The following is a 23,343-nucleotide window of genomic DNA, read 5'->3' on the forward strand; positions in this document are numbered from 1 at the left end:
TGTAATGATTTTATTCAGGTCACTGAGGAAGTATCTAAAAGTTTGATATTAATGAAGGAAGTACTTTATGGCACAAGTGAGAAGGACCCGCAGACTGAAGCTGTGGCCCAGTTAGCCCAGGAACTTTATAACTCCAATCTATTAACCACCCTAATAGCTGGCCTCCACATGATCGACTTTGAGGTACAATAGAAACAGAATCAGTTCATTCATTTTCTGTCCTATCAGGAATGAAATCACAATGTAATATCATGATTTTATAAATATCAGTTTCCTCTATCATTTAATTACAAAGTAATTAGCAAAACACTAATATCTCGATTCAGAATCAGTTCAGAATCTAGTCTGGAAAAGTTCTTGGGGGAGCAGGGACTGCCATTGGCAACTGTACTGATCCCTCCCTGGGCTCCACTGCCCCCCTTCCCTCACTCCACTGCCCCCTTCCCTCACTCCACCGACCCCCCCTCACTCCACCGATCTCCCCCTCACTCCACCAACCCCCTCCCTCACTCCACCGACCCCCTCCCTCACTCCACCGACCCCCCTCACACCACCGACCCCCTCCCTCACTCCACCGACCCCCTCCCTCACTCCACCGACCCCCCTCACTCCACCGACACCCCCCTCACTCCACTGACCCTCCCTCACTCCACCGACGCCCCCCCTCCCTCACTCCACCGGCTCTCTCCGATACCCACCCCTACCCCTCCTCCCCGCTCCAGCTCCCCTGTCCCCCTCCCCTCACGCTCCGCCCTCCCCCATTCCACGTGCCTCCACCTCCGTTCCACCCTCTCCCCCACCCCCCCCCCAGTTCCACCCTCCCCCCACTGTTCCATCCCCCTGTTCCACCCTCCCCCCTACCCAGTTCCACACAACCCCCGTTCCACACAGTCCCTGCCCCCCCCGTTCCACACACTCACCCCCGCCCCCCATTCCACCCTCCCTCCCCTCCCCAGTTCCACACCACCCCCCCGTTCCACCCTCTCTCCCCTCCCCAGTTCCACACCCTCCCCCGTTCCACTCACTCCCCCCCCCCCGTTCCACACACTCCACACACACTCCCCCCCCCCATTCCACACACTCCCCCCCCCCCCCCCACCGTTCCACACACTGCCCCCCCCCGTTCCATACACTCCCCCCCGCCCCTTCCACACACTCCCCCCTGCCCCCCATTCCATCCTCCCCCCTGCCCCCCATTCCATCCTCCCCCCCCCCCCGTTTCACCCTCCCCTCCCCCATTTCACCCTCCCCTCCCCCGTTTCACCCCCCCCCCCCCCACACTCTCGGTCCACCTCCCCCCCCCGCCACTCCCGTTCCACCTCCCCCAGCCCCCACCCCTGTTATTGTTGTATTTTGCATTAATAAGTTCTGTTCCATTGACTTGTTTTACTGTTACACTTTAGAAAATCTGGAATTTCCAAATTTCTTTTTGCTTTCACTTTAGGGCAAGAAAGATGTAGCACAGATCTTCAACAACATTCTCCGCAGGCAGATTGGCACAAGCACTCCGACAGTAGAGTATGTGTCCTCACACATGCAGATCCTCTTCATGCTGCTAAAGGGGTAAGCCTCGTTGAATTTGAAACTATCAATTAAAAGCACTTCATAGTTACTGCGGTGGAGGCGGGGGGGTCACAGTGGAGCAGTTGGGGTGGAGTGTAGAATGTTTTAGCGTAAGGGATATCGCAGTTGTGTTGGGCTGGGTGCTCTTTGCCTTTGCCTGTGGTTGACTAACTGCTCTCTGAAATGATCCAGCGAGCCACTCAGTTGTACACAACCGCGACAGAAAACATTAAGAATAAAACCCGACGGACCACCTGGCATCGACCTCGGCACCGACTACGGACACAACAACGGCACACCCAGCCCAGTCGACTCTGCAAAGTCCTCCTCACCGACATCTGGGGACTTGTGCCACAATAGGGAGAGCTGTCCCATAGACTGGTCAAGAAACAGCCTGACATAGTCATACTCACAGAATCATACCTTTCAGCCAATGTTCCAGACTCCTCCATCACCATCCCTAGGTATGTCCTGTCCCATCGGCAGGACAGACCCACCCGAGGTGGCAGCACAGTGGTATACAATCAGGAGGGAGTGGCCCTGGGAGCCCTTAACATTGACTCCGGACCCCATGAAGTCTCATGGCTTCAGGTCAAGCATGGCCACGGAAACCTGCTGATTACCACCGAGCGCCCTCCCTCAGCTGATGAATCAGTACTCCTCCATGTTGAACACCACTTGGAAGAAGCACTGAGGGTAGCAAGGGCACAGAATGTACTCTGGGTGGGGCACTTCAATGTCCATCACCAAGAGTGGCTTGGTAGCACCACTACTGACCGAGCTGGCCGAGTCTGAAGGACAGAGTTACCAGACTGGGCCTGCAGCAGGTGGTGAGAGAACCAGGACCACTCCGTCAGGACCACTCCACCCCTGATCTAATTACATTCTTGGTCCAAACATGGGCAAAAGAGCTGAATTCCAGAGGTGAGGTGAGAGTGACCGCCCTTGACATCAAGGCAGCATTTGACCGAGTATGGCATCAAGGAGCCCCAGTAAAACTGGTCAATGGGAATCAGGGAAAACTCTCCACTGGCTGGAGTCATACCTAGCACATAGGAAGATGGTTGTGGTTGTTGGAGGCCAATCATCACAGCCCCAAGACATCGCTGCAGGAGTTCCTCAAGGCAGTGTCCTAGGCCCAACCACCTTCAGCTGCTTCATCAATGACCTTCCCTCCATCGTAAGGTCAGAAATGTGGATATTCGCTGATGACTGCAGTGTTCAGTTCCATTCGCTTCTCCTCAGATAATGAAGCAGTCCGTGCCTGCATGCAGCAAGACCTGGACAACACTGAGGTTGGGCTGATAAGTGGCAAGTAACATTCGCACCACACTAGTGCCAGGCAGTGACCATCTCCAACAAGCGAGAGTCTAACCATCTCCCCTTGATAGTTAACGGCATTATCATCGGCAAATCACCCACCATCAACATCCTGGGGGGGGGTGCGGGGGGTCACCATTGACCAGAAACTTAACTGGACCAGCCACATAAATACTGTGGCAACAAGAGCAGGTCAGAGGCTGGGTATTCTGCAGCGAGTGTCTCACCTCGTGAATCCCCAAAGCCTTTCCACCATCTACAAGGCACAAGTCAGGAGTGTGATGGAATACTCTCCACTTGTTTCATTTAATGCAGCTCCAAAAACACTCAAGAAGCTCGACACCATCCAGGGCAAAGCAGCCCACTTGGCTCCCGATCCACCACCTTCAACATTCAGTCCCTCCACCACCGGCGCACCATGGCTGCAGTGTGTACCATCTACAAGATGCACTGCAGCAACTCGCCAAGGCTGCTTCACCAGCACCTCCCAAACCTGTGACCTCTCCACCTCGAAGGACAAAGGCAGCAGGCGCATGGGAACACCACCACCTCCAAGTTCTCCTCCAAGTTACACACCATCCTACCTTGGAAATATATCGTCGTTCCTTCATCGCCACTGAGTCAAAATCCTGGAACTCCCTCCCGAACAGCACTGTGGGAGCACCTTCACCACACGAGGCATGTAGTGAAGTCAAGGTCACTCTGGACCTGCACCTTTATTTCACAGCTCTGGAATGCTGCACTTGCTTGAGACCTGTGCTTATATACCTGTCTCTTGCAAGTGCACTCCTGGTGGTAAGGTATGCTGGTGGTTACAGGTCATATCTTATTACAGTCATGTCTAGCATGTTAGGATACAGTTATATATAATAATGTAAGATACATGACATCACCCTCCCCCAAGGTCTTATTGTCTTTATAGGTTCAGTCTCTCAGGTGGTCTACGCTCTCGCATGGAGCGTCTGAGTTGTGGTTCAGTTGTTTGCCTTGGTGTCTGTTTTTCTTTGGGTGTGGTTGCTGGTATCTCGCCTGGGCTGTCTGTTTCGATTGGTGTGATTGTTGTTGACTCGCCTGGGCTGTCTGTTGGGATTCCCCTTTCCTCAGGTTGTTCCCTCTGTTTGTCCACCAGGTGTGGTGCGAGTTCCACATTGTAGTCTGCCTCTGGTTCCGCAGTGTTGTTGGTAAATCAGCTTTTGACTTGGTCTACATGCCTCCGGCAAGTTTTGCCATTGTCCATTTGTACTACCAGTAGCCTGTTTCCTTCCTTGCCCGTTACTGTCCCTGCAAGCCATTTGGGACCCCTGCCATAATTTAGTACAAACACTTTGTCCCCTATCTCATTCCATCTCTCCCTCGAATTTCTGTCATGGTACTCAGTCAGCTTACGGCGCTTTGCCTCAACGATTTCATGCATGCCTGGGAGGATTAATGAGAGCTTATTTTTAAAGTCCTTTTCATCAACAGTTGCGCGGGGGGATCCCAGTCAGTGAGTGTGGACGAGATCTGTAGGCCAGCAGCAGTCACGACAGGCAACCCTGCAGCGTGGGACCTTGGATTTTAAGCATGCCTTGCTTAATGATTTGCACTGCTCTCTCCGCCTGGCCGTTGGAGGCCGGCTTGAACGGTGCCGTCTTGACGTGATTTATGTCGTGGTCAATTATAAAGTCTTGTAATTCTGCGCTGGTGAAGCATGGACCATTGTCACTGACCAATGTGTCAGGGATTCCGTGCGTTGCAAACATGGTTGCGAGGCTTTCCACAGTGGTGGAGGTTGTGCTCGAGTTTAAAATGGTGCATTCAATCCACTTTGAAAATGCATCTACAACTACGAGGAACATTTTGTCCATGAATGGGCCCGCATAGTCTACGTGCACCCGCGACCACGGTTTGGTAGGCCAGGGCCAGGGGCTCAGTGGAGCCTCCCTGGGGGCATTGCTGAGTTGGGCACAAATGGTGCACCTTCGGACGCAGAGCTCCAAGTCCGTGTCAATACCAGGTTACCAGACGTGGGATCTGGCTATGGCCTTCATGAGAACGAACCCCTGGTGCTCGCAGTGGAGCTCCCGGACAAATGCCTCTCTGCCTCGCAGAAGCATGACTACTCGGCTGCCCCACATCAGGCAGTCTGCTTGTCGTGATAGCTCATGCATGCGCCTGTGAAAGGGTTTTAATTCCTCGGGGCAGGCATCGCGAGCCTCTGCCCAGTCACTGGTTAGGACACATCTTTTTACTAAGGATAACGTGGGGTCGCTGGCCGTCCAGGCTCTGATTTGGTGAGCCATCATGGGCGAACCTGTGGACTCAAAGGCATTGATTGCCATGACTATCTCACAGTCCCGTTCGTCAGACCCTTCCGTGATCGCCAGGGGTAGCCTGCTGAGCGCGTCAGCACAGTTGTCTGTGCCTGGTCTGTGCCTTATTGTGTAGTCGTAGGACGCCAGCATGATTGCCCACCGTTGAATTCGCGCCGAGGCATTGCCGTTTATTGCCTTGCTCTCAGATAGGAGGGACGTGAGGGGCTTGTGGTCGGTTTCTAACGCGAACTTGGCCCCGAAAAGATATTGGTGCATCTTTTTGACACCGTACACGCACGCGAGCGCCTCCTTCTCTACCATTCCGTACCCGCGCTCCGCCCGCGAAAGTGATCTGGAGGCATAAGCTATGGGTTGTAATTTGCCCGCACTATTGACATGTTGCAAAATGCACCCGACCCCGTACGCTGACGCATCGCATGTGAGGACTAGCTTTTTACCCGGGTTAAAGAAAGTCAAAACACTGTTGGAACACAGAAGGTTGCGTGCCTTATTGAAGGCGCGTTCCTGTGCGTCCCCCCAAATCCAATTGCACCCCTTCCTGAGTAGCACGTGGAGAGGCTCCAGCAGCATGCTTAAGTTCTGCATAAAGTTCCCAAAGTAATTGAGTAGCCTGAGAAAGGCGCGCAGTTCTGAGACATTCCGGGGCCTGGGTGCCAGGCGAATTGCTTCTGTTTTGGACTCTGTTGGGCGGATTCCTTCTGCCCAAAAATTCAACCTCGGGTGCGAGAAACAGGCACTTGGATTTCTTGACTCGTAGGCCTACCCAATCCAACAGCTTTAGTACTTCCTCCAAATTACGGAGATGGGAGCCGGTGTCCCTGCCCGTGATAAGTATGTCGTCTTGAAATACAACCGTCCCCGGGATGGATTTGAGCAGACTCTCCATGTTGCACTGGAATATGGCAGCTGCCGACCTGATGCCGAATGGCCATCGATTGTACATGAAAAGGCCTCGATGTGTGTTGATGGTAGTGAGTAGCTTGAATTCCTCGGTCAATTCTTGCATCATATACACAGATGTGAGGTCTAATTTTGAGAAAAGTTTACCTCCAGCCAATGTGGCAAATAAGTCCTCCGCTCTGGGCAGTGGGTACTGGTCCTGTAGGGAGACTCTGTTTATGGTAGATTTGTAGTCCCCACAGATTCGTACGGATCCATCAGGCTTCATGATTGGGACGATGGGACTTGCCCAGTCGCTAAATTCCACAGGTGATATAATGCCTTCCCGCAGAAGCCTGTCTAGTTCGTGTTCAATCTTTTCCCTCGTCACATAGGGTACAGCTCTGGCCTTGTGATGGACCGGTCTAGCATCCTGTGTGATGTAGATTTTGACTTTGGCCCCTTTGAAAGTGCCCACACCTGGCTGAAAGAGATGTTCAAATCGCTTTATAACTGTTGAGCAGGAGGTCCGTTCCTCTAATTACATGGCATGGACATCATCCCATTGCCAGTTTAGTTTTGCCAGCCAGCTTCTCCCCAGCTGGGGGGTCTCCGGGGACAATCCACAGGGGTAGTCGGTTCACTGTCCCTTTGTGTGTGACAGAGAGCATGGCGCTGCCGAGGACTGGTACGATTTCTTTGGTATAGGTCCTTAGTGTGGTGTCGACCCTTGTGAGTTTTGGTCTGTCTCTTTTATGCGGCCACAGTTGTTCAAATTGTTGAGCGCCCATGAGAGATTGACTCGCTCCCGTATCCAGCTCCATGTTGACAGATATCCCGTTGAGTAGGACCCTCATCATTATAGGAGGCATCCTGTTGTAGGAGCAGCGGCCATTTATCGTGTTAACCCGCTGTACACCGGTGTCCCGGGTACTGTCCCCACCATCTTCTGGTCTGCTTTCCGACCCATCTGATTCATATACCAGCTGAGCTGCCGTTTTTTTGCATATGCGGGCCAAGTGCCCTGTATATTCACAATTTCTGCAAACAGCCTGCTGAAATCGACATCCCCTTGACGAGTGCCCACCCCCACACCTCCAGCACAGACCTGTTCCATTGTTCAAAGAGTTCCCAAAGAATGAGCTGCGTCTGGCTGATCTCTCTTGAACTTCTCTCAGTTTGTAGTTGATTGCTCGCATATGTGTGAACGGCCGTTCCTGTGGCTCTTGATGGCCTCTGCCTGCTATCGAGAGCCTGTTCTCCCGGTTTTGTCTGTGTGTGGGGGTAGCAGCTTGATGGCTTCTGCCTGCTATCGAGAGCCTGTTCTCCCGGTTTTGTCTGTGTGTGGGGGTAGCAGCTTGATGGCTTCTGCCTGCTGTCGAGAGCCTGTTCTCCCGGTTTTGTCTGTGTGTGGGGGTAGCAGCTTGTTTAGTGCTGTGAACTTCTTCCAATATTTCATTAGTTTTCGTACCTGCATTGTAAATCAACCTCGTTTCTCCTTCCCCTACCAAGAATGTCTATGCAACCAGTGCTGGTGTCTCTAAGGTCAGGTTCTTGGTCTCTATGAGCTTTCGGAATATGCCTGCGTGGCCTATTCCTTCAATGAAAAAGTCTCTCAGCATTTCTCTCCTTAGTTCATCGGAGAACTCACATGAACTAGCCAACCTCCGAAGTTCCGCCACGTAGTCGCGGGTATGTTCTGGCCCACACAGCATCTGTAGTTGTAGAACCTGTGTCTGGCCATGTGTAGGCTGCTCGCTGGTTTCAGGTGGTCTCTTACCAGTGTGCCCAATTCTTCAAACGACTTGCTTGCTGGTTTCTCGGGTGCCAACAGATCCTTCATTAAAGCGTATGTTTTCGAGCCACAGCTGGTCAAGAGATGGGCTCTTCTCTTGTCTTCCTTATCGTCGCCTAACCAGTCTTTGGTTACAAAGCTTTGCTGGAGCCTTTCTATAAAGTCCTCCCAATTGTCTCCCGCATTGTACTTTTCATCTGATCCGTCGTTCGCCATTCTGTGGATTCCGTAATCCCGTAACCCGTCGCCACTGTAAAGTCCTGTCCCCTCAGTACAGATTCACACAAGGCATGTAGTGAAGTCAAGGTCACTCTGGACCTGCACCTTTATTTCACAGCTCTGGAATGCTGCACTTGCCTGAGACCTGTCCTTATATACCTGTCTCTTGCAAGGTATGCTGGTGGTTACAGGTCATATCTTATTACAGTCATGTATAGCATGTTAGGATACAGTTATATATAATAATGTAAGATGCATGACAGTTTCCTGCTGTTTGTCTGCCTTCTTTTTTAAATAGGGGCGTTATATTTGCGGTTTTCCAATCCGCTGGGACCAGGGAATTTTGGTAGATTACAACCAATGCATCCACGATCTCTGCAGCCACTTCTCTTACGACCCTCGGATACAAGCCATCAGGTCCAGGGGACTTGTCCGCCTTCAGTCCAATTATTTCCCACTACTTCTTTAGTGATAGTGATTGTATTAAGTTCCTCCCTCCCTATAGCCCCTTGATTATCCACGATTGGGATGTTTTTAGTGCCTTTTACTGTGAAGACCGATACAAAATATTTGTTCAACGTCTCTGCCATTTCCCTGTTCCCCATTATTAATTCCCTGGTCTCATCCTCTAGGGGACCAACATTTACTTTAGCCACTCTTTTTTCTTTTCTTATGTACCCGTAGAAACTTTTACTATCTTTTTATATTTCATGCTCGTTTACTTTCAGAATCTATCTTTCCTCTCTTAATCATTTTTTTAGTCGTTTTCTGCTAGCTTTTAAAAGTTTCCCAATCCTCTGGCCTCCCACTAGTCTTGGCCACATTGTATGCCTTTGTTTTCAATATGATACCATCCCTTATTTCCTTAGTTAGCCACGGATGGTTATTCCTTCTCTTCGTTTTTCCTTCTCATTGGGATATATTTTTGTTGCGAGTTATGAAATTTCTCCTTAAATGTCTGCCACTGCTCATCAACCGTCCCATTCTTTAGTCTATTTTCTCAGTCCACTTTAGCCAACTCTGTCTTCATACCTTTGTAGTCTCCTTTATTTAAGCTTCGGACACTGGTTTGAGAACCAACTTTCTCACCCTCCAACTGAATCTGAAATTCAGCTATGTTATAGTCACTCATTCCTAGAGGATCCTTTAGTCGGAGATCATTTATTAATCCTGTGTCATTACACAGTACCAGATCTAAGAGAGCCTGCTCCATGGTTGGTTCCACAACGTACTGTTCAAGGAAACTATCCCGGATACACTCTATGAACTCCTCCTCAAGGCTACCCTGGCCAATTTGCTTTGTCCAATCAATATGAAGGTTAAAATCACCCATAATTATTGCTGTTCCTTTATTACAAGCCTCCATTATTTCTTCATTTATACTCCGTCCAACAGTGTAGCTAGTCAGGGGGCCTATAGACAACGTCCACCAGTGACTTTTCCCGTTTATTATTCCTTATCTCCGCCAAAACTGATTTACCATCTTGATCCTCTGAGCCAATATCGTTTCTCACTAACGCACTGATCCCATCCTTTATTAACAGAGCTACCCCACCGGAAAGTCGACATGAGGAAAATCATTTTTACGCAGTGAGTGGTTAGGATCTGGAATGCACAGCCTGAAACAGTGGTGGAGGCAGACTCAATCTTATCTTTCAAAAGGGTATTGGAAAGTACCTGAAGGACAAAGATTTGCAGGCTACAGGGAAAGGGCGGGGGAGTGGGATTAGCCGAAGTGCTCTTGCAGAGAGCCGGCACGGGTTCGACGGGTCCAATGGCCCCCTGTGCTGTAACCATTCTATGATTCTATGAATTGGGAAGGTTAAGGGGTGATCTGATCGAAGTTTTCAGGACATTAAGAGGAACAGATAAAGTTGATAGAGAGAAACTATTTCCACCAGACTAGGGCAGAGTCTAAAGTTTAGAGCCAGTCCTTTCAGGAGTGAAATTAGGAAACACTTTTACACACAAAGGGTGGTAGGTAGAAGATTGGAACTGTCCCGCAAATGGCAATTGGTGCGAAATCTGACCACTTCCTCGTATTACTCTCCACCCACATCCCCCAACCCCCCTAACCGCCCCCCCTCCCCCAACCCTACCTCCTTGTGTATCTGCCCCTGGAAAAAAACTCTCTTCAGACTCTCTGACAACTGCACTCAACTCCCAACTGTCCAGCCTTTGGCCCTCCATTCACCGATCAGCTCAATCACACCCTCACCACCACTTTTGATGACCGAGTCCCTGTTAAAACAATTACTCTCTCACCCTGGCCATTCCGCCTGGTAGAGCCCTGATCTTTGTTTCCTTAAGTCCAAGGGACGTAGACTTGAACAAATGGCGGGTAACTGGTTCAGCCATTCACTGCCATTGGCTGGACCACATAAAGCACTATCGGGTCCTGCTCTCATCTGACAAAACCCCGGCTTCTATTCTCCATTGCAAACCGCCTTTTTAAACCCCTCTCCCCAGTCTCCACCCTCACTTCCGGCAATAAATGCGAGGAGCTCATGGTCTTCTTTGTTTCTAAGATTGCGACCATCCGTTCAGCCACCTCTGCCTCTTCCCTTCCTTCCTCTAGCCCACCAGGCCAAACTTCCTCTAAGGAAGCCCCCTGCCCTAGCCCTGACCTCACATCTTTCTCCAGTTTCTCTCCGATCCCCCCTCATGACCTTTCCGAGCACATCCTGTCCATGGGAGCCACTTCCTGCTCCCTTGACTCTATTCCCACCAAACTGCTGATCACCCAACTTCCTTTTCTAGTTAGCTGACATAGTTAACGGTTCTCTCTCCTCAGGTACTGTCCCCCTCTCCCTCAAATCTGCTGTCATCACCCCTCTCCTCAAAAAATCAACCCTTGACCCCTCCGTCCTTGCAAGCTACCGCCCTAGCTCCAACCTCCCTTTCCTCTCCAAAGTCCTTGAACATGTTGTCGCCTCCCACATCCGTGCCCATCTTTCCCGCATTTCCACATTTGAATCCCTCCAATCCGGATTCCGCGCTTGCCACAGTCCCCAAAAAGCTCTCATCAAAGTCACAAATAACATCCTTTGTGACTGTGACAAAAGCAAACTATCCCTCCTCGTCCTTAGAAACATAGAATCATAGAAAATAGGAGCAGTAGTAGGCCATAAGGCCCTTCGAGTCAGCACTGCCATTCAATATGATCATGGCTGATCCTCTATCTCAAAACCATATTCCCACTTTTCCCCCATACTCTCTGATGACTTTTATGTCGAGAAATCTATCCATCCCCCTCTTAAATATATTCAGTGATTTGGCCTCCACAGCCTTCTGTGGTAGAGAATTCCACAGGTTCACCCCTCTGAGTGAAAACATTTCTCCTCATCTTGGTCCTAAATTTCCTACCCCGTACCCTGAGACTGTGACCCTTGTTCTAGCCAGGCCGGGGAAACATCCTCCCCACATCCAGTCGATCCAACCCAGTCAGAATTTTATGCGTCTCAATGAGATCCCCACTCATTCTTCTAAACTCTAGAGAATACAGGCCAATCTCTCCTCATACGACAGTCCTGCCGTCCCAAGAATTAGTCTGGTGAACCTTCACTGCACTCCCTCTATGGCAAATATATCCTTTCTTAGGTAAGGAGACCAAAACTGCACACAATACTCCATGTGCGGTCTCATTAAGGCCCTGTATAACTGTAATAAGACATCCTTGCTCCTGTCCTCAAATCATCTTGCAATGAAGGCCAACATACCATTTGCCTTCCTAACTGCTTGCTGCACCTGCATGTTTGCTTTCAATGACAGGTGTACAAGGACACCCAGGTCCCTCTGTACATCGACACTTCCCAAGCCATCACCATTTAAATAATACTTTGTCCTTATGTTTTTCCAACCAAAATGGATAACGTCACATTTATCCACATTATACTGCATCTGCCATATGCTTACCCACTTACTCAACCTATCTAAATCGCTTTGCAGCGTCTTTGCATCCTCCTCACAACTCACAGCCCACCTAGTTTTGTGTCGTCAGAAAATTTGGAAATATTACATTTAGTTCCCTCATCCAAATCATGTGTATATATATATATATTTTTATATATATATATATATATATATATAGTAAATAGCTGGAGCCCAAGCACTGATCCCTGTGGTACCCCACTAGTCACTGCCCGCCACCCCGAAAAAGACCCGTTTATTCCTACTCTCTGTTTCCTGTCAGTTAACCAATTTTCAATCCATGGCAGTACATTACCCCCAATCCTATGTGCTTTAATTTTGCACACTAACCTCTTATGTGGGACTTTATCAAAGGCCTTCTGAAAATCCAAATACACTACATCCACTGGTTCTCCCTTATCTATTCTATCAGTTACATCCTCAAAAAACTCCAGTAGGTTTGTCAAACATGATTTTCCTTTCATAAATCCATGTTGACTTTGTCTAATCCCGTTATTATCTAAGTGTGCCGTTATCACATCCTTTATAATGGACTCCAGCAGTTTCCTTTCTACTGATGTCAGACTAACTGGTCTGTAGTTCCCTGTTTTCTCTCTCCCTCCTTTTTTAAATAGTGGAGTTACATTTGCCACCCTCCAATCTGCAGGAACTGTTCCATAATCTATAGAATTTTGGAAGATGACAACCAATGCATCTACTATTTCCATGGCTACCTCTTTTAGTACTCTGGGATGCAGATCTTCAGGCCCTGGGGATTTATCAGCGTTCAGTCCCATTAGTTTCTCCAACACTATTTTCTTACTAATAATAATTTCCTTTAATTCCTCTTGCTCACTAGACCCCTGGTTCCCTAGAATTTCTGGGACGTTATTTGTGTCCTCTTCCTTGAAGACAGAACCGAAGTATTTATTTAATTGTTCTGCCATTTCCTTGTTCCCCATTATAAATTCTCCCATTTCTGTCTGTAAAGAACCTACATTTGTCTTCACTAATCTTTTTCTTTTTACATTCTTGTAGAAACTTTTGCAGTCGTTTTTTATGTTCCTTGCAAGTTTACTCTTATACTCTATTTTTCCCCTCTTAATCAATCTCTTGGTCCTTTTTTGCTGAATTCTAAAACCGAAGCCATTGTTTTTGGTCCCCGTCACAAAATCCGTTCCCTAGCCACTGACTCCATCCCTCTCCCCAACTTCTGTCTGAGGCTGAACCAGGCTGTTCACAACCTTGGTGTCATAGTTGACCCTGAAATGAGCTTCCGACAACATATCCACAGCATAACTAAAACCGCCTATTTCCACCTCCGTAACATCACCCGTCTCTGGGAGAAGAAATTCCTTTACAGGGTTGTGCTCACTCTCTGGCCCAGTGCAGTTAAAGCACAAGTTCCGAGTCGTGATTCCACAGTCAGTGTGAGAGCTGGCAACTCTGAGGAGGGGTCAGTACTCCTGGATTATGGAGGCTGACCTCTGTCCTGGTCACTGACCTGACTGCACAGGGATGTCGGAGGGAGACGGGGTGGGGATACGGAGTGTCGTGGGCGGGGGGGGGGTGGTATGGGGTATCGTGGGCGGGGGGTACAGGGTGTCGTGGGGGGGTATGGGGTGGCATGGGGGGGGCAGACGCGAACACAGGCTGTCTAGGGGGGGTAACGGGGAGGTGGGGGGAGGAGGATAGAGGGTGTCCACGGGGTAGTGACACAGGGTGTACGGGGGGGGGCGGGCCAGAGGCGGGGGTCCTGTGCAGATTCGATACCCTCCCCCTGCAGCCGCGATCTCCACGTAATGCCAGGATTGCAGCCGGTTTAAATTTAAGCCCTCTATAAAGATCGCGCTTTTTTGTACTGCAAAAATGGCCAACATGCCCCACCCTTTGTCTATGATTGGTCCCCTTGGAGGATAAACCACACTCTGAAGTTTCACTGGAATGTGTAACTGGAACCGCCCATGCCAGGGTCTCACTGACTTTGCAAGTTGCAACTTGATCTACTTTGACTTCCTGAAGTGAGAGAGGACAGAGCTCCCCAGAAGACAGCAAGGGCAAAAGTGCCTTACCCCAGTCCAAGTGCATCCTTCCATCCCCCCGCCCCCCAAAACCATAGATGGGGCAGGATTGTTAACAGGTTAATTGGGTATGAAGTGAATAGTGAGTGTTGGGTATCATCCACTCCCAATGATGTCCCTTGTAGGAGGTTGAAAGAACATGATCCGTCTTCCCCGAGTTCCATCTCTCCTTCTCCGCCGCCCGCCCCCCCCCCCAGCCTCTCTCACTCTCCCCCTCCCCTCCCAGCCTCTCATTCTCCTCCCCCGCCCAGCCTCTCACCCTCCCCCCCAATCCCTCTCACTCTCCCCCCCCCCCCAGTCCCTCTAACTAAAACCGCCTATTTCCACCTCCGTAACATCGCCCGTCTACGCCCTTGCCACAGCTCATCTGCTGCTGAAACCCTCATCCATGCCTTTGTTACTTCTAGACTTGACTTTTCCAACGCATTCCTGGCCTCCCACATTCTAGCCATGTAAACTAGAGGTGATCCAAAACTCGGCTGCCCATGTCCTAACTCACACCAAGTCCCACTCACCCATCACCCTGTGCTCACTGTCCCATGTCCTAACTCGCACCAAGTCCCGCTCACCCATCACCCCCTGTGCTCGCTGTCCCATGTCCTAACTCACACCAAGTCCCGCTCACCCATCACATAGAAACATAGAAACATAGAAAATAGGTGCAGGAGTAGGCCATTCGGCCCTTCTAGCCTGCACCGCCATTCAATGAGTTCATGGCTGAACATGCAACTTCAGTACCCCATCACCCCCTGTGCTTACTGACCTGCATTGGCTTCCGGTTAAGCAACGCCTTGATTTCAAAATTCTCATCCTTATTTTCAAATTCATCCATGGCCTCGCCCCTCCCTATCTTCATCATCTCCTCCAGCCCCACAACCCCCCCGAGATCTCTGCGCTCCTCTAATTCTGCCCTCTTTAACATCCCTGATTATAATCACTCAACTGTTGATGGCCATTCCTTCTGCTGCCTAGGCTCCAAGTTCTGGAACTCCCTGCATAAACCTCTCCACCTCTCTCTCCTCCAAGACGCTCCTTAAAACTACCTCTTTGATCAAGCTTTTGATCACCTGCGTTAATTTATACTTATGTGGCTCGGTGTCAAATTGTTTTATCTCATAACATTCCTGTGAAGCGCCTTGGAACATTTCACTACGTTAAATGAGCTATATAAATACAAGTTGATCAACTGTTAATTTTAAATCAGAGATTAATAGCTTTTTGTTAACCAGAGATATTGAGGGATATGGGTCAAGGCAGGTATATGGAGTTAGATCGCAGATCAACCATGATCTCATTGAATGATGGAACAGGTTCGAGGGGCTGAATGGCCCCTCCTATTCCTTTGTAATTTTACACACTGTTCAGAACTGAAGTAAATTCAGGAAATTTGCACGAGCTGCAATTTTACATGGAGCCAGGGCGATGTCGACGAGGTTCGGGGTGATGTTAATGAGCGATAGTTTCGGCAGAGGTTTTGCGGAATCAGCGAACAAGATCAAGGAAATTTAGGAATAGTGTAAAAACAGGCGTAAGTCATACAAATTTCCTCGAACTTTTGCACCGAAATTCGGCATTACACCATATTTAGGTGGTTGTTTAGGCATAAGCTTTCAGGAAATTCTGGGCCATAGTGTTTAAATTAAAAGTGATGGAAATCATCATTACTTAAGTCCTATTGCTTTGTGTTGCATAGATACGAGACACCTGAAATTGCACTAAATTGTGGCATTATGTTGCGAGAATGCATCCGTCATGAGCCTTTGACCAAAATAATTCTCGACTCAGAACAGTTTTATGACTTCTTCAGATATGTAGAACTGTCCACTTTTGACATCGCCTCGGACGCCTTTGCTTCATTTAAGGTAAATGATTGTTTCTCAGTAGCAGTTGGGTGGCAGATTACCTTGCACGGTTTCATTCACTTTACAATTACTGATATTTCACACATATTTTCAGGATTTGCTCACCCGACACAGGCCTGTTTCTGCACATTTTTTAGAAAAAAATTATGACAGAGTAAGTTTAATTCTTTATTCTATTTCATGTTTTACTGTTATTAAAGATCTTGGCACTGCTTAAACAATAAAGGAAGATACAATAGTAGAAAGCATGGACATGAAATTTGGCTTATTTTTAGATATTTATTGAATATGAGAAACTGCTGCATTCTGAAAATTATGTGACCAAGCGTCAGTGTCTGAAGGTACGTGAATTCTTTCTTCGTTCCATTCCTTTACACTGACAAACACTACCACTGCCTTGGGCAGTATAACATTGCACAGCTGAAACCTTCTCCATTAACGGTGGAATAAAAATGATGAAAGTGATTCTCGACGTGCTCGGGCTTTCTATTGACTGCATGCCTCTTTGCCAAAAGCTTCTCGGGGAATTGTTGCTGGACAGACATAATTACAGCATCATGTCAAAGTACATCAGCAAACCGGAAAACCTCAAACTCATGATGAATTTACTGAGGGACAAAAGCAGAAACATCCAGTTTGAAGCTTTTCACGTGTTCAAGGTAAACCCTTTCCCCTGGTGATCTCACCCAGCATTGAGCGGAAGGACATGTTTATGATAATGTAATTACATTGGTTTCATATTCCTGAGCGAGTGGATCGTGCAAACCTACATTTGAAAACATACAATAATTTGATTAAATGGAGATGAAAAGGACATCACTTCTGTAATATTTCTTAAAAAGTAATAAAGGGGAACGAATTCCTGGAATAAAGAATTTGCCAACAGAATTCTGTGAGGCTACAAAAATCATTTATTCCCATTTTAAGATTTCCTTTGAGGAAGTGTGAGGTCCTGTGGTCTAAATAGTTTACATAAGAACATAAGAATTAGGAACAGGATTGGCCATCGAGCCCCTCGAGCCTGCTCCGCCACTCAACAAGATCATGGCTGATCTGGCCGTGGACTCAGCTCCACTTACCCGCCCGCTCCCCATAACCCTTAATTCCCTTATTGGTTAGAAATCTATCTATCTGTGATTTGAATACATTCAATGAGTTAGCCTCAACTGCTTCCCTGGGCAGAGAATTCCACAGATTCACAACCCTCTGGGAGAAGAAATTCCTTTACAGGGATGTGCTCACTCTCTGGCCCAGTGCAGTTAAAGCACAAGTTCCGAGTCGTGATTCCACAGTCAGTGTGAGAGCTGGCTACTCTGAGGAGAGGTGAGTACCCCTGGATTATGGAGGCTGACCTCTATCCTGGTCACTGACCTGACTGCACAGGGGTGTCGGGGGGAGACGGGGTGGGGGTACGGAGTGTCGTGGGCTGGGGGAGGGGGGGTATGGGGTGTTGTGGGCGGGGCGGGGGGTACGGAGTGTCGTGGGCAGGTATGGGGTGGCATGGGGGGGCAGACGCGAACACAGGCTGTTTAGGGGGGGTAACGGGGAGATAGGGGGAGGAGGATAGAGGGTGTCCACGGGGTAGTGACGCAGGGTGTACGGTGGGGGGGGGGCCGGAGGCGGGAGTCCTGTGCAGATTCGATACCCTCCCCCTGCAGCCGCGATCTCCACGTAATGCCAGGATTGCAGCCGGCTTAAATTCAAGCCCTCTATAGAGATCCCGCTTTTTTGTACTGCAAAAATGGCCAACATGCCCCACCCTTTGTCTATGATTGGTCCCTTTGGAGGATAAACCACACCCTGAAGTTTCACTGGAATGTGTAACTGGGACCGCCCATGCCAGGGTCTCACTGACTTTGCAAGTTGCAACTTGATCCACTTTGACTTCCTGAAGTGAGAGAGGACAGAGCTCCCCAGAAGACAGCAAGGGCCAAAGTGCCTTACCCCAGTCCAAGTGCATCCTTCCATCCCCCCGTCCCCCAAAACCATAGATGGGGCAGGATTGTTAACAGGTTAATTAGGTATGAAGTGAATAGTGAGTGTTGGATACCCAACGATGTCCCTTGTAGGGGGTTGGAAGAACATGATCCGTCTTCCCCGAGTTCCATCTCTCCCCCTCCGCCCCCCCTCCCACAGCCTCTCTCACTCTCCCCCTCCCCTCCCAGCTTCTCTCACTCCCCTCCCCCAGTCCCTCTCACTCTTCCCCCCAGCCCCCTCACCCTCCCCCCCCCCAGCCCCCTCACCCTCCCCCCCCCAGCCCCTTCACCCTCCCCCCAGTCCCTCTCACTCTTCCCCCCCCCCCCCCAGTCCATCTCACTCTCCCACCCAGTCTCTCTCATTATCCCCCCAGCCTCTCTCTCTCTCCCCTCCCCCCCAGCCTCTCTCTCCCCTCCCCCCCAGCCTCTCTCTCTCCCAGCCCCTATCTCCCTCCGGCCTCTCTCTCACTCTCGCTCTCTCTCCCCTCCCCACCCGTCTTTCTCTCTTTCCCCCACCCCCGGGTGTCTCTCTCTCTCTCTCGGCCCCCCGAGAGGTGGGGAAGTGGGGGTGTGGGGGGTTGGCTTTGGGGCCTAGCGAGTCCTCGGGGCACGAGCGGTTGAAGAGAGTCGGGGCCTGAGGTCTTCAAAAAAAAGTGCAGTACAAATAGTTACTGCCATAAATAAATAAACCATAACCAGTTTCTATCAGAAAGGTTATCAGTAGTTACCGAACTGCAACAAAGTTTGTCAAAGAGTTTCACTTTGTATAAATGCACTGTTGCTGTTTTATTAATTGTGGTAATTTTTTTTTCCCCAACAGGTTTTTGTGGCAAATCCCAGCAAAACCCAACCAGTCTTGGATATCCTGTTAAAGAATCAAAGTAAGCTGATTGAGTTCCTAAGCAAGTTTCAGTCTGATCGGACGGACGATGAACAGTTTTGCGATGAAAAGACCTATTTGATCAAGCAGATACGAGATTTAAAAAGGCCTGCAGCAGTGGCTACTTAACTTGGTTTCCCATAAATGCAGCATGGGAATGAAGGTGTTGAGCAAACATGAACACAAGGACTAAAGCTGTGTAACTGGCACAGCAGATAAATGCTTTGTTTGTGACCTGAAGTGCTCTTTTAGTGTGGAATGTGAATTTGTTCTTTTTGCACACCTGGGTTTACAGCACATCTGTAGCATGCATCACTCCCCGTGAACCATAACCTATTGCAGATATTTCAATCTGTGGCCAGACTGGGATGCGCAGGCCACACAGGTTTTGAAGTACTTGGCTGCTCCTAGGCCAGTGTCGTCCAATAAAAATCGGTGGTGAGGCGACGATGACACCATTTTAACCACATACGCTAATTTTAGGAGAAAATGTCATGCAGGTAAATGTACTTCACATGTGTGTATTTACTTCTCAAACATCGACCACCATTCAGTATGCAAGGAATTAAAGCACTCAACACTCGTACTCTGTTGGTAAAATGGTGCGGTGAAAAGCAAGCACACAAGGTTAAAGTTCACATGCACACCCCATGTCTGTTACTCGTTGCATTTCTAACTAGTAACTAAAGAGTCAGCCACAGAGGGCCACACTGGAGCAAAAGCAAAATACAGTGGGTGCTGCAAATCATAACTAAAATCAGAAAAAGCTGGAAATACCCAACAGGTCAGGCAGCATCTGTGGAGAGAGAAACAGTTAACGTTTCAGGTTGATTTATCAGAATCTTTTTTGAAGATTGATGCTGTAGTATCACAGGTTAAATGTTGCAGGGCTTTGTATAAAAATGGGCACAGGTCACCTTTTGATAATTAGACAAATGGCCATTGGTGGGTGAGTCTTGGCACGCTATTTGACGGCTGAATTATCACAACCAAGCTCCTCTGACATCTGGAGTACTGAGGTGCTGTTTAGCTGTGGAGATAGAGCTGTGTTTAATCTGGAAGTCCCATCGGGACCACAACCCAGGTACTCTGGGAAAATGGGCTAAATAGGCATATCCTGAGGTCAAAAGCTCGGAGCAGCGTTTGTAGATTGGCAGCTACTTGTAAAATCACTGGCTGCTCCCACTTGAGCACAGGCAACCTTTTCAGGGTCAAAAAACAAGTGCGAAAGTACTGACACTTTGTTTTAAAGATTATATTTTGCACCTGTGCCTTTCAGGTTTATTTCAAGCAATTTAATTGTTTTTCAGCAAATTAAAACATTTTAATACAAAATGTGTTTGTGGATTTGCCAGTGGCAGAGTCCTGGAACCTAGTTACAACTAAGTCGGTGGCGAGCGGGAGGGAAAATGGCAGGGGAGAAAAAGATGGGACCGGGAATCGGTGGGAGGGGGGAGGAGGGGCACAGGGTCGGGGGGGAAAGAGATCTATAACTGTTGGCTTTGGAGAGAGCAGGTTCTGTCCTATTGAGATTTTGTGTAAGAATCAGCCATGATCATATTGAATGGCGGAGCAGACTTGGGGGTGGGGGTGGTGGGGTGCGGGGATGCTGGCAGTATGGCTTACTTCTGCTCCTATTTCTTATGTATGGGGGGTGGGGGTAAATGTTGGTCCCCTGGAGGATGAGACTGGGGAATTAATAATGGAGAACAGGGAAATGGCAGAGACGTTGAACAAATATTTTGTATCGGTCTTCACGGTAGAAGACACTAAAAACATCCCAATAGTGGATAATCAAGAGCTGTGGAGGCTGGGTCATTGAATATATTTAAGACAGAGACAGACAGACTTTTGAGCGACAAGGGAATAAAGGTATTGTGTTCCGAACACAGATGAGACTGCACACAGGGAGGCTAAAGTAACAGTGACCTCAGTCTTTAATAAGACACTCCAGCGTGAGGAACAGGCCTTAGGGGCCAGCTTATATACAGTGCTCCCAAGGGATACTGGGATCCATTGGGACTTCAGGGGATGCGCTCCCTGGTGGTGGAACATGGGAGTGCATGCTTTACAGATACACAACATCACTCTCCCCCCAAAGACAAAGTGAAAACTATTTACAAGGTGAGGCGGTCGGGAGCCTTTCTTTCCCTGGTGGACCGCCTCGGTACAAATGTTTGTTCTGGTATGTTGGCTGTGCCCTCGCTGGGCTGGCGTGTTGTTGGTCTTGCAGGGCTGCTAGGTGAGCCTGGCCTTGCTGGGCTGTGATGGGTTCGATTTCCTGGTCCGGCGTGGTGTTGTTGATTCTTTGGGTGTGTGTTGTGGGCTCGAAAAAGGTGGTGTCTGCTGTGGGTTGTTCAGGGCAGTCTGTGAACCGCAGCCTCGTTTGGTCCAGGTGCTTTCTGCAAACTTGTCCATCGTCTAGTTTGACTACAAACACCCTACTCCCTTCTTTAGCTATCACCGTGCCCACGATCCACTTGGGACCATGTCCATAGTTTAGCACATACACAGGGTCATTCAGATCAATTTCCCGTGACACAGTGGCGCGACCACTGTTTACATTTTGTTGCTGCCGCCTGCTCTCTACCTGATCATGCAGGTTGGGGTGAATCAGCGAGAGTCTGGTTTTAAGTGTCCTTTTCATGAGTAGCTCAGCCGGGGGCACCCGTCAGCGAGTGGGGTCTCGTGTGGTAGCTGAGCAGTACTCGGGACAGGCGGGTTTGGAGTGAGCCTTCTGTGACTCGTTTAAGGCTCTGTTTGATGGTTTGTACTGCCCGCTCTGCCTGCCCATTGGAGGCTGGTTTAAACGGGGCCGAAATGACATGTTTGATCCCATTGCGGGTCATGATTCTTTAAATTCGGCACTGGTGAAACATTGCCTGTTGTCACTGACCAGTCTGTCAGGCAGGCCGTGGGTCCTGTGGATCCGCACCTTTGTCCTGGAAAAGTTTCCAATGCCTGGCTCAAAAAGGGAAGGAAATTTGTTAAGAACCTGGGTACATGAGGCCTCATCGACATGTGATAGCACTCGGATGTCATCCGAGTTTCAGCGGATTTTGCCCAGCCAGCTCCTTCCAAGCAGTGTGGGGCCATTGCCCGGGACAATCCAGAGTGGCAGTTCGTGCACCGTGTCTTGTAGGTGACCTTGACCATGGCGCTGCCCAGGACAGTGATAAGCTCTTTGGTGTATGTTCTCAGTTTCATGTGGATGGGGCTCAGGGCTGGTCTGAATGCCTTGTTGCACCACAGTCAAACATCTTTTTACTCATGATGGATTGGCTAGCACCAGTGTCCAGTTCCATGGCCACGGGTAAAGCCATTCAATTTTACGTTTAGCATTATAGGTGGACATTTCGTCAAAAATATGTGCACCCCGTGTACTTCCGCGTCTGCCTCCTCTCTCTGAGGCTTGAAATTGCTTTGATCCACCATGGACCGATCTTCCTCTGCCACATGGTGGTTCGCAAGTTTTGCAGAGCTTGCAGCTTGTTTGCAAGCTCGTTGGAGGTGCCCCATTGTTCCACAGCTCTTGCAAACATACCCTTTGAAGCGGTATGAATAGGCTGAATGGAAGCCTCCACAATGCCAACAAGGTGTGAATTGCCTTGCATTCATCCTTTGTTGGGGACGCTGAGTCATCTGGGTCACCTGAGGCCTGCTGGCAGTTGCAGACTCGTGGGTTCTGCCCTATACATTTCTGCTCGCAAACACAGTTCCAGTTAATTTATGAACATTGCTAGCACTTGTGTGCTGAGAGATTTGTTTGGTGTTATCACTGGTGGACATAAACGCCTGTGCTATCGCAATGGTCTTACTGAGGGTCGGTGTCTCTACAGTCAAATGTTTTTGTAGGATGATCTTGTGGCCAATGCCCAGTACAAAAAAGTTTCAGAGCATTTGCTCCAGGTAGCCATCAAACTCACATTGTCCTGCAAGTCGCCTTAGCTCGGCGACGAAGCTCACCAATTCCTGACCTTCAGATCACTGGCACATGTAGAACCGATACCTCGCCATTAGCACGCTCTCCCTCGGGTTAAGATGCTCCCGAACCAGTGTACACAGCTCCTCATACGACTTATCTGTGGGTTTCACTGGAGCCAGAAGATTCTTCATGAGGCTGTAGGTCGGTGCCCCTTAGACTGAGAGGAGGACAGCTCTCCTTTTTGCAGCGCTTCCTTCTTCGTCCAGCTCGTTGGCTACAAAGTACTGGTCTAGCTGTTCGACACAGGCTTCCCAGTCCTCACCCTCCGAGAACTTCTCCAGGATGCCCACAGTTTGCTGCATCTTTGCGTTGGATTCGTATTCACGTCGCCAGTTATTGTGTTCCTAACACAGATGAGGCTGCACACAGGGAGGCTAAAGTAACAGTGACCTCAGTCTTTAATAAGACACTCCAGAGTGAGGAACAGGCCTTAGGGGCCGGCTTATATACAATGCTCCCAAGGGATGCTGGGATCCCTTGGGACTTCAGGGGATGAGCTCCCTGGTAGCAGAACATGGGAGTGCATGCTTTACAGATACACAACAAAAGAGTTATGGGG

The 23,343-nt window shown here is 49.2% G+C and overlaps 1 protein-coding gene across 5 annotated transcripts in view; it reads left to right on the forward strand.

Moving 5' to 3' along the window:
• The window catches only part of LOC139265159 (calcium-binding protein 39-like), a 128,399-nt gene extending 109,360 nt beyond the window's left edge, over positions 1-19,039 (forward strand). For 2 of the 5 annotated variants that reach the window (XM_070882075.1, XM_070882073.1), the window contains 7 exons: positions 19-183; positions 1,445-1,563; positions 15,775-15,943; positions 16,038-16,097; positions 16,219-16,284; positions 16,459-16,602; positions 18,740-19,039. In XM_070882075.1, coding sequence (XP_070738176.1) covers positions 19-183; positions 1,445-1,563; positions 15,775-15,943; positions 16,038-16,097; positions 16,219-16,284; positions 16,459-16,602; positions 18,740-18,928 — 912 coding nt within the window. In that variant the 3' untranslated portion in view covers positions 18,929-19,039. The remainder of the gene's footprint in view (positions 1-18; positions 184-1,444; positions 1,564-15,774; positions 15,944-16,037; positions 16,098-16,218; positions 16,285-16,458; positions 16,603-18,739) is intronic. The other 3 variants (XM_070882074.1, XM_070882077.1, XM_070882076.1) reach the window with 3 other exon arrangements.
• The last annotated feature ends 4,304 nt before the right edge of the window (positions 19,040-23,343 follow it).

Source organism: Pristiophorus japonicus, chromosome 6, assembly GCF_044704955.1.
Source record: "Pristiophorus japonicus isolate sPriJap1 chromosome 6, sPriJap1.hap1, whole genome shotgun sequence".
Classification (NCBI taxonomy): domain Eukaryota; kingdom Metazoa; phylum Chordata; class Chondrichthyes; family Pristiophoridae; genus Pristiophorus; species Pristiophorus japonicus.